Source organism: Micromesistius poutassou (assembly GCF_964030765.1).
Source record: "Micromesistius poutassou genome assembly, chromosome: 13".
Lineage (NCBI taxonomy): Eukaryota > Metazoa > Chordata > Actinopteri > Gadiformes > Gadidae > Micromesistius > Micromesistius poutassou.
The window spans coordinates 6,848,676-6,866,320 of NC_140283.1; the positions used below are offsets into that span (position 1 = coordinate 6,848,676).

The following is a 17,645-nucleotide window of genomic DNA, read 5'->3' on the forward strand; positions in this document are numbered from 1 at the left end:
ACGTCAGCTGACTCAAAAAAGTAGCCTCAAAAGGCTATGACGTCAGCTGACTTAAAAGCCATGGATGACGAAATCCAATCGTTAAACGACTCGTTTACCCTGACAAATCTGCCAAAAGGCAAAAAGACAGTGGGGGGTAAATGAGTTTACTCTATCAAAAGTGATATTGAGGGAACTGACAAGTACAAATCAAGGTTTGTGGCCAAGGGCTATAGCCAGAGGATGGGGATTGACTATGGAGAGACCTTTTCTCCCATGGCCAATTTGATGAGTGTAAGAGTGTTGTTACAGAAAGCAGCACAGGAAGACTTGCTACTACATCAGATGGATGAAAAAACTGCGTACTTGCACGCACCTATAGATTACGAAATCTATATCGATCAACCAGAGGGTTATGAAGAAAGAGGTGAAGGTCTAGTGTGTAAACTAGAAAAATCTCTTTATTGTCTAAAACAATCCGGTAGAAATTGGAATAGGATTTTGCACGATTAACTGAAGATGATTTTACACAGAACCCAGCAGACCACTGTGTCTATGCCAAAGAGACTGATGATGGGAAGGTGATAATCATCATCTGGATCGATGATCTGATAATTGCAGCTAGCAATGACAAAATACTGAAGGAAGTGAGATGCTCGCTGCAAAATTCAAGATGAAAGATTTAGGCAGGCTAAAACACTTTCTGGGTATCGGATTTCAATCAATCTGATGGATGTGTAAAGATGTCACAGGAAAAGTATTGTGGCAGACACCAGGGAGGAGTGAGGGGAGGCTTGATTGAGGGGAGATATGTGGCAGCCTGCTGGCTCCACCCCCAAGCCATAAATGGACTTCCTCCTATTAACGAGACCAACCTGAGGATCATTAACCAGGGGTGCTGGGTGGTTAAAAGGGATAGGCTGGGTCTAAAGAAGAGGGGTGTCTGTGTGAGCCTCTGGGAAGGGGTGTCTGTGTGAGCCTCTGTGGGGAGAGTTAGCTGCTAAGAAGCTAACACCGTGTGTCCTGGAAAGTGAGAGTAGGAGAACTTAATTGGACTACTGTGTACTGACCGCTTGTATTGAGAACTCTTTTGGAGCTGAACCCTGGACTGAACGTTTTGATTATGGAACAAAAACCCCTTATATTATATTGCTGTGTGTGTTTGTTCTTTTCACCTTGACTTGGTGGCGTGGAAACCCCACACCCACGGGCCTGCTACATATGGTGGAGAATGCGTGCTTGTAGCTACACCAAGTCAAGGAGATAGACAAATACAGAGACATAGGACAATGGAAGCGCTGGTACAGCAGCTGTTGGAAGTAAACATTGCGCAGCATGCGATGTACAGGGAGCTGTTGGGAGTGCTGACAGCCGGACAGGTCGGCATGGCTGCAGGAGCTGCAGTTTCCTGTGCTGCCCCCAACCAGGTTGTCGGAGCAAGGCAGCCGGAGACGAGGCCGCCATAGACGACGCAGCCGGAGACGAGGCCGCCATAGACGAGGCCGCCACCATAGACGACGAGGCCGCAGCCATTGACGAGGCCACCATAGACGAGGCCGCCATAGACGAGGCCGCAGCTAGAGACGACGAGGCCGCAGCTAGAGACGACGAGGCCACAGCTAGAGACGAGGCTGCAGCTAGAGACGACGAGGCCGCAGCTAGAGACGACGAGGCCGCAGCTAGAGACGAGGCCGCCATAAAAGAGGCCGCAGCTAGAGATGAGGCCGCAGCCGGAGACGACGCAGATGCCCTAACCAGGAGGGATGCTCGAGGGAGCTCCCTCCCGGTCGGAGCTTAGGGGGAGGGTGTGTGGCAGACGACAATACTAAATATAGACTGATAGGCCTATTTATTTATATACAGTATTATAAAAAACCCTATTGGTCTATCAATATCTAAGCTATATGTGATTGTATGTATGTTTTTATCAACCTGATCTCACAGAAATGCGTGAAATGACCACGAACACCTAGTACCAGATTCCGTGCTCCTTTCACGTAATGTGTTAAAATTACGTGAAAAGGAGCACGGAAACAGTCTCCACTGAAAGCCAATGAGTCCAAATTCCGTGAGATGGCCACGCAAACCGTGTCGTGGTGGATGCACGCATTTTCAGCTTCAAAGACGTCACGCTGTGGGTGGTGTTTCAGATCCCGGCGTTGCCTGTCGCCTTGGTAACGCCGGCGTATCCCCCAAAGGAAACACACACACACGCACGCATGCACACACACGCACGTACGCACGCACGCACGCACACACACACACACACACACAATGCATTTCGCTGCTACAACAACAACAAAAATACAAAAATATAAATTAATATAAATTAATACAAAAATAATTATTAATTAATATTAATAATAACTCTAATATTATTACTTTCAAAACATTGGCCAAAATTAAACACAGAGCTGCCAACTCTCAGGGTTTGACCGTGTGACACGCGCCTTTGCCTGCTTACACACACACGCACACACGCCACACATCCAATTTCTCACGGCAAAAAAAAAACAAAAACACGCGTCCGTCCACCCCCCGTCCACCCCCTCAACAATCCTGATCGCCCCTCAACAATCCCGATCGTCCCCCCCCCCCCCCCCCCCCTTAAATAAATAAATACATATATAAATATGTAGGGCAGGCAGCTATAACGCTATGGTTCCCATCGACCACACGACCTGGCCATTATTTAATTTTCTGTTTTATATATTAGTAGGCTATAGGCTATTATTATCCCGAAAATATTGATTCTAGGTTCCACGTTGCAAACGATTTCATGAGTTCAAACATAAACATTCATTGTAACATAACATTCATTCATAGATCGGCTCCAAACCACGTTAACGACGTTAAGCCACCAGAGTGGTGGTGACGTTATATTATTCGCGTCGACAGCAGCGAACAGCTGTAGTTCACAAAGTGGCCTCACACAAAACCTAACATTATCAAACTTCTTCTCGAACATTTTTAGTTTTCTTGGCATGAAAAATTATCATTTAAATCCACAAACAACATATGTGTAATCCAGGGCATATAAAGACTGGGACTCGAAAATAATTACTTTCTCTCCATTGAAAGCCATTCATATTTTTCGATCCCATAGGTCCCATGGGCTCTACCTGAAGGGGCGTGACTTCGCCACTCTATAGAGAAGAGCCGTGTAATAAATAAATCAATAAATGTATTTATTTATTTATTTATTATATACGGAGACCACCAGACTTCCTCGAAGCAAGGAGGATGGTCAATGGTCAGATACAGATCTTGTTATAACGATAATTGAATAAAAGCTATGGTCCTTATAATATGGTACTTATAATATTATAACTAAATAATTGTATATTTATATATATGATATATATAATATATATTTTAATATTTAATTAATTAAATACAATAACGGCTTTAAACATGTGATACGCACGTGACTCTCATGGTTGCTATGGTTGCCAGCCCCCTCTGCTCCTTACATGGCGGCAACGGTGCTGCCGTCAAGTGGGTTGTTTTTGTCGTAAACGTTGGCTTTTACCCGCTGGTTAGGAAATAGACAGATATTCCAAGATTTCCTTCAAAAGGAAACCTTGAAATATGTTTATATTATCTGCAGTTTAGACTTGTAATTAATATGTTACTTTTTAATGAAGCTTTAACGAGGCAGGGTTATTTGAAACAATTCATTAAATATGTGTGAGAATGACCTCTCACTGAGAGGTCATTCCTCCTCCTGAGTGTGCTTCCTATGTCTAGTGTACACCCCTACTGTCCACAAGAACCACCCCCCCCCCCCCCATCCCCATATGGATATGGAAAATTGTTGCCAGGTCAGGTCCCAGTGGTGGTTTCATATATATGAAATGATCTATTAGGAGGCCGAAGCCTTAAAGGAAATGATGCAATAGGTGACTGAGTCAAGGACATTAACAAGTAAGCTATATTATATCAAAGGGGGTCTCAAAGGACACATATCATTATCAACCTAGGGGTGCAGCCCTACAAGAAATAACTCAGCAAGTGCTCCATCTTGTTGCACCTCACCGGCTCGCTTGCAAGATTTTGGCCTGAAGTTCTCCCCAGACCTACACCCTAGCCATCCAACATGCATATCTGAGAATCAGGCGTCACTTTAATAATGACAAAAAGTTATGAGAGAAATGCACATTAACTTTTTGTTATCTCATAAGCGGCGTGGTGCCGGCTCCTTTTGACCTTTTGACCCCAGACTTCACTTGTAGACACACCAGCTGTGTCTACACACCTTAAGCCACAAATGTACACGTCCATCCCACAAAAAATGGGGACTAGAAACTAACCTCTGTCTTATGTACATTTACTCTACTGTTGGAGGTCACGCCCCTTTTCCCACCTTTTCGAGCAAGCTAGAGATTCCAAAATGTACACGCACACTTCCCGGGGTCCCGAGAACGACATATCCGAGATTTGGATTTCTAGCCCTTAGAGAAAAAAAGTTTTCCGAAATGGACTGTTATTTGGACAAAGCCTCTCAGAAGTGTTGCCTGTAAGACCTAGTGCGTCAGAATGTGGTGGAAAGACAGTTTTTGAGATAGGAAGGTCCTACCGCCCTGAAACTTGAATACCTTATTCTAGGGCATAACTGGGACCCCCACACCGAAACTTGGCCCGGTCGGACGCCAAGGGCATGGAGGGGGGGGGTCTGAGGTTTAGGGTTAGGGTTAGGGTTAGGGCTGGCTTTTTCCCAGAGACCCACAATTTTCACAGAGTAATCCCAAGATGCACCCTGGCTGAAGGTCTAATGGCCACTGAAGTCAGCAGACATTTTATTGTCAAAACAAAGTTCATTGATGTCCCCTCACAACTGGGGTGTCATTACCTCGGCGGCACTCGTGGAGGCGCTGTTTAGTCTGGCGCCAGCCTATGACCATAACGTATGAGTAAGTTTAATAGAGTGGCGAAGTCACGCCCCTTCCGGTAGAGCCCACGGGACCTCTGAAATCGAAAAATATGAATGGGCTTCAATGGAGAGAAAGTAATTATTTTCTGGTCCCAGTCTTTATATGCCTATGAGGTTTACAATATATATTATATATCATATATATATATATAAATATACAATTATTTAGTTATAATATTATAAGTAGACCATAGCTTTTATTCAATTATCGTTATAACAAGATCTGTATCTGACCATTGACCATCCTCCTTGCTTCAAGGAAGTCTCCGTATATAATAAATAAATAAATACATTTATTGATTTATTTATTACACGGCTCTTCTCTATAGAGTGGCGAAGTCACGCCCCTTCAGGTAGAGCCCGACCTATGGGATCGAAAAATATGAATGGGTTTCAATGGAGAGAAAGTAATTATTTTCGAGTCCCAGTCTTTATATGCCCTGGATTACACATATGTTGTTTGTGGATTTAAATGATAATTTTTCATGCCAAGAAAACTAAAAATGTTCGAGAAGAAGTTTGATAATGTTAGGTTTTGTGTGAGGCCACTTTGTGAACTACAGCTGTTCGCTGCTGTCGACGCGAATAATATAACGTCACCACCACTCTGGTGGCTTAACGTCGTTAACGTGGTTTGGAGCCGATCTATGAATGAATGTTATGTTACAATGAATGTTTATGTTTGAACTCATGAAATCGTTTGCAACGTGGAACCTAGAATCAATATTTTCGGGATAATAATAGCCTATAGCCTACTAATATATAAAACAGAAAATTAAATAATGGCCAGGTCGTGTGGTCGATGGGAACCATAGCGTTATAGCTGCCTGCCCTACATATTTATATATGTATTTATTTATTTAAGGGTCGGGATTGTTGAGGGGCGATCAGGATTGTTGAGGGGGTGGACGGGGGGTGGACGGACGCGTGTTTTTGTTTTTTTTTGCCGTGAGAAATTGGATGTGTGGCGTGTGTGCGTGTGTGTGTAAGCAGGCAAAGGCGCGTGTCACACGGTCAAACCCTGAGAGTTGGCAGCTCTGTGTTTAATTTTGGCCAATGTTTTGAAAGTAATAATATTAGTTATTATTAATATTAATTAATAATTATTTTTGTATTAATTTATATTAATTTATATTTTTGTATTTTTTTGTTGTTGTAGCAGCGAAATGCATTGTGTGTGTGTGTGTGTGTGTGTGTGTGTGTGTGTGTGTGTGTGTGTGTGTGTGTGTGTGTGTGTGTGTGTGTGTGTGTGTGTGTGTGTGTGTGTGTGTGTGTGTGTGTGTGTGTGTGTGTGCGTGCGTGCGTGCGTGCGTGTGTGTGTGTGTGTGTGTGTGTGTGTGTGTGTGTGTGTGTGTGTTTCCTTTGGGGGATACGCCGGCGTTACCAAGGCGACAGGCAACGCCGGTGTTTTTCAGATTTAAAAAAAGAAAAGAAAATTTCACTCATTGAATTAAAAATGAAAATTCAATGTGGAAAACAAAAAGGACATTTTAGTTACTAAGAAAATATGATGAAAGCTCAATTTGTTTTATTTGTATTTGCTGGTCACAGATAAACATGAGGATTATGGGTAATGTAGTGCTTCTCCGTGATATGACATTGACAATAAAATGTGTTTTCTTAAAATGAAGTTGATATTACACGGGGCTTTTGGACTCGAAAGAAGCACATACCATCGTTACACAGTCTGTCTTGGATGGTTACAGCGTTATGGCTAATAATCCGATCTTTTTGAACAATATCAATTAGTCTACATTTGCACTTCCGGGATCTGAAACACCACCCACAGCGTGACGTCTTTGAAGCTGAAAATGCGTGCATCCACCACGACACGGTTTGCGTGGCCATCTCACGGAATTTGGACTCATTGGCTTTCAGTGGAGACTGTTTCCGTGCTCCTTTTCACGTAATTTTAACACATTACGTGAAAGGAGCACGGAATCTGGTACTAGGTGTTCGTGGTCATTTCACGCATTTCTGTGAGATCAGGTTGGTTTTTATTATACTGACACTTATATTTATTCTGTTCAATGAGACGTTAACTGATAACATAGGCTTTTGGTTGTGAAAGCAGCGTCTGGCTGCCACAGCCCCAGGTCGCTCATTCAGCCATACCTCTGGTTGGCTGCGACCTATTTGCCGCCAAAAGGGTCGTGACGTTTTTATGGTTGCGACTTAGTCGGCCATCCTGCCAGAGCCAGCAGCCAGCCATGGCTGTCGTCACAGCCAGTCAGCCGACACCAGCCAGGCGTCACAGCCTGTCATTACGTTGTATAATTATCATGCTATCATACAAAATCATACTAAAATGTTAAAATGAAAGAGGTTGATTGCGTCAATAAATTTGACTAAAAGAGCAAAAATAAATCTGACTGAGGAGAGAATAGAACTATCATCCTCTTGATTACTGACCTAGCGTCACTACCACGTGTACCGCTGGGGCATTTAATTAACATTTATTTGGCATCTGTTACACTGATATTAAACTATATTACTCTATAACTGAGAACTTTGTACATAATGTATCTTATTAGGCATATGACATTTAACAAAACAAATAGGCTATATATAATATATAAAATACATTATTTGAATATGCCGCAATTTGCAACTAATAGATTTTATTGATACTGATAAAGCAACGATTACATAATTTTAAATTGTAGGCCTACTTCAATAGAAAAATATTAAAATAATATTAGCAATAAAGAGTTGTAGCTTAGTTGTAGCCAGAGATCATGGCTTTCTGGTACTTCAACTGTGCAAAAAACGTTAATAACATGCAAATTAACTGATTAACGACCACCCAGAGACTTTGAGTGACCAAGCCTGCCAGTGACCACAGCGACCAAAAGCAGCCAGACGAGCGACCAAAAGCAGCCAGACGAGCGACCAACACAGCGACCAAAGTGACCTAGGTCGCGACGCACGTCGTTGGTCACTCATGGAGCTCGGCCCTACTGCTCTATTGAGCCCCATTGTATCAAACTTGGTCACAGTTCCATTAGAATTCCACTGGGGGTGATCGAATGAGTGCAGATTGAATGGGCGTCTATGGGGCTAGATGGCTAAATGTATCTCTTTCACCTGCTTGTCATTGAAATATCACAGATTGTATTGTAGATTCTGCAAGTTCAATATAGATTATAGTTCAAAAGTCGAATGAATGAGTACTTATGTCCTTTCGATTTCTTACAGTTTGGGCCGTTATTGGCCGTACACGCTAGCATTCTGCTAATGAATGCTGATTGGTCAGGGACTAGACCTCTGAAGAATAAATCCCGCCTCCGAGGCTCCGGTTCCCTCGGTCAAATGTCTATGGGATAATATATTTAATATATTGACACCAATATTGTGTCAATATTGTCTAAGACAATATTTTTACTAGGAGGCCTAATTTCAGCTAAATGCATTCTGTCATATCAGCTTCTCGATGCAAAAATGAAATCTGAGCTTTATATTATTTATAATTTGTCATCTTTTTAATTGAGGCCAACTGCTAATAATAACCCTTGATAATTGTTCTATTGTTTGAGGTTCAGTAAACGGTATCCCTGTGTCCTAAACGGGTAGAATGGGCATGTATCAGTCGCCACTCTATCAGTAGCAGACACTGTAACTAAGGCAACACTGTCTGGCAATGAATCCGGTTGTATGTCGTGTGTCATGCAACGTGAGTACAACCCATATTCCCCCCACCTCCCCCACACACACACAAGCCTCTAGGGCCTTATCAGGGGCGGGGATAGTAGAAAAAAGGTGAAGATACATTCAAAGAGCATGAGATAGAAAACTCCCACAACCTTTGGTGAAGCACCTGACACTGAGAGGTGCAGCTACTGACCTGTGCACTACTTTGTTGGATTTTCTCTATAAACTCAAATTAATTGTGCTTGTTTCCCTGGATACAGGATACTTCTAGCAGACTTTGATCTCAACAGAAACCTTCTCAACTTTCCCAATCTACTTGTGTGCTCATTCAGATGTGATTTGGTCAAAGGGGCAGTTTTTCTTTTTAACGTTTACCTTCTCTAGAAAGTATTGACTTCTCGAAATCCATTCCTACAGCTAGAGCTGGGGCAAGGTGCTCCTTTCATCTCTTCCTCCACCGCATGGGGACGAAAAGCAGAATTTCAAGAGATTTTTACAGAAGATTTTAAGATTTTAGATTTTACTTTAATCTGAGGAGTGTTTCCCATCTGCAAAGAAGATTATCTCCTTTTGTTGGAATTATTTGGGCAAAGATACACACCTGCAGAGATGGCAGAGTTCCCATCCAAGGTGACCACAGAGACCAGTGCGACCCAGTCAGACGGCGGTCAGCAGGGGGGAAACAGTCTGCGAGGCTTGGCTGCTGGCGTATCCACAAGCATGGACCTGTCCTTTATCAGAAGCATCCCTGCTATTCTCATGTTGGTGGAAATAGTGAGTGACTTCATCTCCAAAATGTGATCATCTACATGTAACTAACCTGCACCTCTGCCCCAGTGCCCCATGCTGCTCTGCGTGGTGCATGTCATTTTTTAATTTGTTTGTTTTGTTCTGCTTCCTGCTCTCCTTACAGCTCAATATGTATAATAAAAAAATAAAAAACAGTAAAGAAGCCAGATTTAAAAATTCAAAAACCATCTCGAATGCAAATATACTTCAGAGGAAGGTCTTTACTTCCTTAATTCTGTATGATAGAAGCTATGTTCTATTCTGAGTCACCCCATCCATTTGCCAAGGCAGCTGGTGCACAAGTAGCCTGCTCTGTCACGTGAGTGGCTTAACGACAGGTAGATCTTTGCCCCCTTGAGGCCCTTGCTATTTTCTCTCACACCCCTCTAAGGTATGCCATTAATCGCTCTTGTAATGCAGTAAAGGGAACAAGAGCCTGTCCCCATATCCAAGAAGGCCCTCATAAAGAGGGCAAGACCTAAGATACAGAGGGCTAGATGTAGGATACAGGGAACTAGATTTAGGACACATGGATCTAGCTGTAGGACACATGGAGGATGCAGAGTTACTTAAGATGTGGGATACAGCAAGCTAGATGTAGGACACTTGAAGCTAGATGTAGCAAGATGCAGGAAACAGAATTACTGTAGATGTAGGACATGTGGAGCTAAAAGTTAGGCTAGGGGTCTTGTAAAGGTCAGCCTGCCTTTGTGTGTGTGTGTGTGTGTGTGTGTGTGCTTGCGTTGCTGTGAGTGCACACACTGAAACACAATCTTGAAATAAATAATAGACCATTAATTTACATACGGCAACAGAAAATGATAGCGCCAGCTGTGGGTGTGTGTGTGTGTGTTTTGTTTTTGTGTGTGTATGTTTGTGTGTGTGTGTGTGTATGTCTAGGTGTTTTTGTTTTTGTGTGTGTGTGTGTGTGTGTGTGTTTTAGTTTTTGTGTGTGTGTGTGTGTGTGTGGTGGAGGAGACATGTAATACTCCGTATTCATCCTTGTGCTTCAACACCTCTGCCCACACCCCTCCACCTCCCCTCTACCTCACCAGGTGTCAGGCCTGCTCCAGTGGACGCTGATAGCCAGCGTCTATGTTTGGGCACTGCCAGCGTACGGCTGGGTGATGTTCGTGGCCGTCACCCTGTGGCTCCTCACCACCCTGCTCTTCTGCCTGATCCTCTTCGGGTTCCAGAGTAAACTCATCTCTGTACCCTGGCCCCTGACGGTATACGCCCCTCACATGTCTCATCTCAAGCCTTGAGAAATAAATAAGTAGGGATGCACCGATACCGATACCAGTATCGGGTATCGGGCCGATACTTCATTAAAATACTCGTACTCGTATTTTTTTTTTAATTGCCGATACCGTGCACCGATACCACCGTCAGTAATCTGAACCTGATCAAGACTAATTCCTGATTCCCGGAAAAGATTATGATGGGAAAAAAAATAAAATAAAAAGCACAATGACTGCGCGTCTATTGTTGTCATACGGTAACGTTGATCGAGGCGAAACTCGAGCCCTGGGAAAGGAACGACACTAAAACGAAACAGTGAAACTCTGATCTGTGTCCCCCTCGGGAGCAGGTCCGTGGACTCCAACCACGCCCGACACACAAATCCACGCCGGACACACACAACCACGCGCAGCCTAACTCTAGCCCTCTCTTTATACGTTTTTAAATAACTTACCCTTTGATGATCACATTACTTGAAAAAAAAGTCCATCCTCCTGTCCTTTTGGATGAAGTGGTTGATGGCGACTGATCCTTTGCTTTTAATTTAATTTACTTTTGCTCCTTGGTTGATCCCGTCATCCTCGGGTATCGCGTATAGTTGGTGGAGTTGAAATGCCTTTCAAAAGCTTTGGTTTTCTGAACCAATTTTAGCTCTGGTGTGGGTCTTCCTGTTCAGACTAACTCCAACTTTTTATTAAAAGTTAACCTAGAAAACGGCGTAGATAATAAATCAGAAACAATGTCCTCCTCACTAGCGGTTACATTACTCACGGCGGCTGCCATCGTGAAGTAAACCAAATAATTTGTGAATAAGCTAGCTAGCTCATTTGAAATTAGTCTCACTGAATTACTATTACTCGACCCTTTGTGAAATTATAGCGGGACCACCAATCAAAGAGCTGCATAGCATTTTCCTTTCCAACAACTGCCAAATTAATTGCACTTCTTTCATAGAGACCAAATCTAGAAAATATTGGTATCGGTACTCGGTATCGGCAAGTACACAAATAAAAGTATCAGTATAGTATTGGTTTGTAAAAAAGTGGCATCAGTGCATCCCTATAAATAAGAATACAAAAAAGTACTAGCAAGCAAGAAGGTCAATGAAATGTTGTTGATGTGTGTTACAATGATGGGCTAGAGCAGGGCAAGAGGGCAAATATATGGACATAGAGCAACGAGGTAAGAATAAGAGAAGAAGAGGAGATTTGAACATCAAAGCCAGAAACTCGAAGTAAAATGGGTGTGTTTGGGTGTTTAAAGCAAATAGTTTGATCATTTCTCACAGGTGATGTTGTACCACGCTGTAGCTGCTATTCTGTGTCTGACGGCGTTCCTGGCCAATGCAGCGTCTGTCCACCAATATCGGCTCGTCGGATACATTCATGGACCTTTTGGAGCCGCTGCAGTAAGGCAGATAACACCTACACTCCTACACTCCTAAACAATGACACACACATAGGCTCTCTCTCTCTCTCTCTCTCTCTCTCTCTCTCTCTCTCTCTCTCTCGCTCGCTCGCTCGCTCGCTCGCTCTCTTTCACTCTCTTTCGCTTCCTCTCTCGCTCTCTCTCTCCCTCACAGGCCTCTGTGCGACCAGTATCAGATCAAATGCCTAATGTTTGTCATTGAAAGGTAAAAAGGGCCAGTCCAAAGGTCTGTGTAGTAAAGGTGTAACTAAGGAAGGAACACCTTGCAAAAGTGGGTGAGGACATTTTAGAAAGGTAAACAGCCACGCATTCAACCTCAAATCCATTCATATATGTCACTGCCTGTTAGGTAACCTGGGTCCCTGACGATTCTGAAAGATTCTGAATTCAAATAAAAATTTTACTGGCAAAAAGTGGTGATGTAAAAATTAAAGAAAAAAAAGTAAAACATCCAAGCATTCAACCTGGAATCTACTGACCAGGCTGACTGTTAGGCTATGTGCGTGCTTATAACAGGGTTTGCATAGAAAACAATGCAGTTTCACAAACTTAAGACATGCATGGAGTGAAGGAGGAAAAGACCGCCGTTGCAAAATTCGAACACGAGAGAGAGTGAGAGAAAACAAGCCTTTTATTGATCATTTATGCCTAATGGTTATCTTTGAAAGTAGAACAAATGCCAGGGCACATACGTTTGTGTAGCAAAGGTGTGTTTCTTCATAGGAAACACCTGGGTGGAAGTGGTGAGGACATTTTAGAAGTGAAACATCCAAACATTCAACCACAGATCTTTTGACAAAGCTGGCTGTTGAACTATGTGCTCATTACGCTGCTTGCATAAAAAACAATGGCAGTTTCACAAACTTAAGACACACAATGATAGAGAGAGAATACAGCCATTTCAAAATTCAAAGGCTGTGAAACCGTAGCAACTTATTAAAAACACAACTTTATACAAGCGTTTTTCTAAGGAGAAAACTGAAGAACTGAACTTACGTTGCATGTTTTGTGTCTTGTGTCTAATGTCTTGTTACATATCTTGTTGTTTATGTCTTGTCTCGTGTATTGTGTTGTGTTGTGTATCTCATGTTGTCTCTCATGTCCTGTGACCCATGTCTCATGTCTCATATTTTGTGTCCTGTGTCTCATTTCTCGTGTTTTTGTTTCTCATGTCTCACAGTTTGTGTCAGTTTGCATAAAATTAGGTTGCAGTTGGCAGAAGATAAAATTGAGGAAATGGCCATTGCGGTATACAAAGGCTGTGTTTCGGTTTGACAGAAACACAACCAGGAGAAAGAGATCGAGAGAGAAAGAGAGAGAAATAAATAAAGAGAGAGTGGTTGGTGGTTTATCGGTGCCAATGTACAGAGTTCATATCCGTTTACACCTTGACCAACTACAAAAAAAAAAAAAAACTGGTGAAAAACGTAGGCCCAGCACAACAGGCCACAGCAGCCTACTTTACTATCTACCTTTTATATAAGTAAACATGTGACTATTATCTCATCATCCACCTGCTTGTGAAGAGGTTGTGAAGGGCTTTTTAAAATGTTATTCTTAAATGTGATACAATGTACCTGATACTCATGTCATTCATCTTGTGGTCTCTCTTTCTCTCCCCTCTCAGTTCTTTGGGGCGGTGTCGACCGTAGCCTATGGCGCCAGCGCTTACTTCTCCTACCTGGACTGGAGGGGAGACGGCGGAAATGCTGCATCAGGCACTGGGCCCTCATAGAACCCAAGACACACTATCTCCTTCACTCATATGACATTACATTTAAAAGAAAATATAGAGAAAGGAAAAACTATTTGAAGTCTGACTGGTATCTGAGGGAACCTTATCTGGAAGGGTGAAGGCCTAGGTCCTTTTACACAAATTTCCATAACCAATACATACAGCTCTAATCATTGGTATATGCAACTGTTTACAAGTGGAACTGCTCAATGAAGCATTTCTCTGCTGTAATAATATATGTGTAATATACCTTGCTTAACCCTTTACTCAGACCCTCAATCACAAAGTAAAAGGAAACTCTTTACAATAAGGGTACATTAACTACTATACCATTGATTAATATTAGTTAAAGCAGTAATGAGCATTATTATATAGCGTTAGCATAGGGGTGAGGGTTGGTGGGTCAGGGTTAACACTAACCAAATTAAATATAAATTAATACCTTGGTTAACATGATCATTAGTAAACATGAAATGTTAATTCACTGTTAATGCTTTTAATGGCATTAACTGAAATTAATGGTTCATTAATGTACCCTTATTGTATACTGTTATCAATTAAAAGAACAATCTGTACAGATGTTTACATAATGAATCATGATTCTAGATGTTTATTCTGTGGTACTGTACATTTTCAAAGTACTGTAAGTATTTCAAAGCAAATATAAAACCTTTTTTATTGATATAATTGCATATACTTTTATTATAGTTTTGTGCCCAATAAGCCAAAATAGGTCTTGTTCATTTAGATAAACAATGAATACAATGTAGGCACTCTTACTGTGTGTATACACAGTAAGACACTCAGTAATACACTCTTACTGTGTGTATACACAGTAAGAGTGACAGTACTCTTAAGAGTAACAGTACTTACTTACTGTGCATAACAAGGAAAGATTTGTACATGATTATTTGAAAGACATCTTTATTTAAAATAACCTGTACAAATAACAAATATCTATAATACAAATTAACAACATACATCTTACTATTACATTATCTAGGTTGATGTGTAAGCCACGTTTTCATCTTGAACAAAATAAGTACATTTCCAACACTTGCTGATCAATCCACAAATGCATGTGAATATCACATCAAACATTACAGCCACCACATTTGACACCTCATGTTCACTCACATTCCAGCGAGTATTTTCCATGAGCACGGCATAGCATTTTGTGAGTTCTATAAAACACTTGTTTTCAAGCAATGCTTGTAACCAGTTATCAGGATGGAATAGCCAAAAAACAAAGCCAAACAATTTTCATGTAGTGCAACTAAAAGGGTCCACTGGGACCAGCCTGCTACGTGTGTCACGATGTTCCGGTTGATCCAATATGTCTGCTGTATCCTGTGCAACTCAAAGGGGTGACCACCAGGCCCTGGCTCAGGTCCAGCCCTTTCCCCTCCTTCTCCTTAAAACACACACACACACACACACACACACACACACACACACACACACACACACACACACACACACACACACACACACACACACACACACACAAATAGTAAAGACGTAATTACTAATATGTTCCCTAATGTTTATTTAAAAGTAGCTCATATTTATATTTATATATTTAACCTTAAAATATATATTAAGGTATTAAGATGACGGTTCATGCTAAACTGGAATCAGAACACTACTTCAGCAGGCATACAGGTATACAATTTTGGGCATATTGAAAACATTTGTTTGATGTTCAACAGCATTGATCAATAGTCACCCAGTATTTTGGATCTAGGTGATCACTTACTGCTCTGTACTCTAGAAACATCTCCTTGAAGGTCAAGAAGTCAGTGAAGCTGAGCAGCATGTCGAAGATATCCACAGGCACCTCTTCTTTATGTTGCCTGGAGAGATGTGGGAAGGTGGGACTGAGTTATACATCGGCCAGTGTGCCACCTAGTGCTTCGTTATGGAAACACACCCTATATGTCCTTGTCCCTTGTATTTTATGCCTGGTCCTCATCCTGGCAGTGGGTGAGGTGTCATATACCCACATTCACTATGCAAGGTGCCTTATAATAAAAATGATATTATAGTCATACAGGATCAATCAAACAAGTATATAAAGATTTTACTTTCTGTCACACAGACTTATTTTCAGCCCCACCATGAAAATCCGAGTCTGTTCCAGAAAGAGGTTTTAATGGGAGCCTCACATCAGAAGGTGTGTGAAGGCCGTCATGTTGAAGCCAGGGATCCTCTCCATCAGCTGCTGCTCCAGATGCTTCTCCAGCAGGTCCACCTGGAAACAAAATCCTCCCTAATCAGCGGGGAAAAACACAACCTCTGACCGGAACCAATTATAGTGTGGTGAACAAACAGCCAGCCAAGCGGTAAACCAGATTACACACAGACCTTTAGATTACACACAGACCTATAGATGACCCTTGTTCCTCAAACACGGGCGTGGGTTCTGAGTAAGAGCCTGTGATGACCTGCGGTGCAGTTGCGACAGGGGCTTACTTACGTAATCGTTGAAGATGGGCGTGTAGCTGAGCTTGTTCTCGTCCGAGTCCTCAAACTCCATGTAGTGTTTGTCCATGAAGCTCCGCTGCAGCTGCTGGAACTCCCCCTCTGCGGACCACCAGAGACAAGGAGACCCTGTTCAGATCTGATACCTGGTGTCCAGTTACATTGGCTGGAGTACACAAGAGTGTGGATACCGGCTGGCAACTATGGAACACACCCATGCCCTTTTAACTTGCCTTGGCAGCTGTTGTTTTACATTATTAAAGCACAGTCCACTGCTATTCATATTGACACCAATATAAGGCCCCTAAATAAACGCACTCAGAAATAAATTTCTGAGTGGAGTGAATGAGTGGTGTTGTTTCCATCATGACAGCATGTTTACGCAGTGATGAATGTATTGTGGGATGTTGTGAGGAATGCAGTTACATTAACCCAACACAAGGAATGTGTTCATGAACACCCTGACCACCTCTATGAGGCATTCTGACCGGTATTCAGCTGATGTGTGTCACTGATAGGTGTGACCAACAGGGTCAAAGACATTCGTGTAACACTGGCTCGTTGAATTTATTTACAATTGGGAGAGAGAAATCTGACCCATGATGATGTCCTCTATCCTCCCTATGACGGCATCGAAGGCAGCGTCTGCTGCGGACGAGCTGGAAGATAAGGACAGACGCACTGGCATGTCCAAATGGTGCACGCAATACATTGACTGTACATCTACCACAGCATACAGACAGAACAGGCTCTCATAGCCTACATATTAGGAACGACATGAAACGTAGGCCTACCTAGAAAGGGCAAAGTTTTCCTCGTCTTCTTCCACCATCTCAACCATGTTATCCGCAAAATCCAACAAATCTGAAATGAAGAGCAATTAAGTGAACAGCAGAGGCTAGTCACAGCCGTGGAGAAGGATTCACACTAGTAGGGGTAACGAAGAGCGTGATGATGACCTCTCTTCTTTCAACACAACAGAAGCATTAATTATCCAAACGTAAACATTCTTCATCGTGTTTACTAGCATACCTGCTAACGTTAGCAATGCTGAAAGGCATTACATAAGCTCTTCACCTTAGCCAGTATGTAGGCAATTTCAAAATATAGGCGAATCAAGTAACATCATTCACTTACCAAGTTCTTTGACATCCATTTTATCTTCAACGCAATTTGAAAAAACGCCGTGGACTAATTACGCACGCACGCAGTTCTGTTGCCAAGGAAACGAGTAAAGCATGTACGTCCGTACTTTTTCCTCCGGGTGACGCTCTCCTCTCAAAACGTTCCACAGCATGTAGACAGCAGATTTAGAAATCATATTTATTTTACGTGTTGGATTGTATATCGTCATGTGATGTATTTTATTATCAATAATAAATACATTTGTAAAAAATGATAATG

General features: G+C 42.2%; 2 protein-coding genes across 4 annotated transcripts in view; one reads left to right on the top strand and one right to left on the bottom strand.

The window, feature by feature from the left end:
• pllp (plasmolipin) overlaps positions 1-14,303 on the top strand; it is a 23,462-nt gene extending 9,159 nt beyond the window's left edge. Inside the window, exons 1-5 of one of the 2 annotated variants that reach the window (XM_084477057.1) lie at positions 6,808-6,901; positions 8,981-9,337; positions 10,408-10,581; positions 11,883-12,002; positions 13,650-14,303. In XM_084477057.1, the coding sequence (XP_084333183.1) occupies positions 9,173-9,337; positions 10,408-10,581; positions 11,883-12,002; positions 13,650-13,757 (567 nt within the window). In that variant the 5' untranslated portion in view covers positions 6,808-6,901; positions 8,981-9,172 and the 3' untranslated portion in view covers positions 13,758-14,303. Of the gene's footprint in view, positions 1-6,807; positions 6,902-8,980; positions 9,338-10,407; positions 10,582-11,882; positions 12,003-13,649 lie in introns of those variants that run through there. The other variant, XM_084477056.1, reaches the window with a different exon arrangement.
• Positions 14,304-14,799: 496 nt separating this feature from the next.
• arl2bp (ADP-ribosylation factor-like 2 binding protein) lies at positions 14,800-17,435 on the bottom strand. Of its 2 annotated transcripts, none has more exons than XM_084477027.1 (7): positions 17,379-17,435; positions 17,036-17,105; positions 16,839-16,900; positions 16,237-16,343; positions 15,926-16,011; positions 15,517-15,613; positions 14,800-15,171 (listed from the first exon to the last, which is right to left on the bottom strand). In XM_084477027.1, the coding sequence occupies exons 1-7, from the start codon at positions 17,395-17,397 to the stop codon at positions 15,070-15,072; spliced, it is 543 nt and encodes a 180-aa protein (XP_084333153.1). In that variant the 5' UTR covers positions 17,398-17,435; the 3' UTR covers positions 14,800-15,069. The 2 variants fall into 2 exon arrangements, with proteins under 2 accessions (XP_084333153.1, XP_084333152.1); XM_084477026.1 differs by having other exon boundaries at positions 15,926-16,029.
• Between the last annotated feature and the right edge of the window lie 210 nt (positions 17,436-17,645).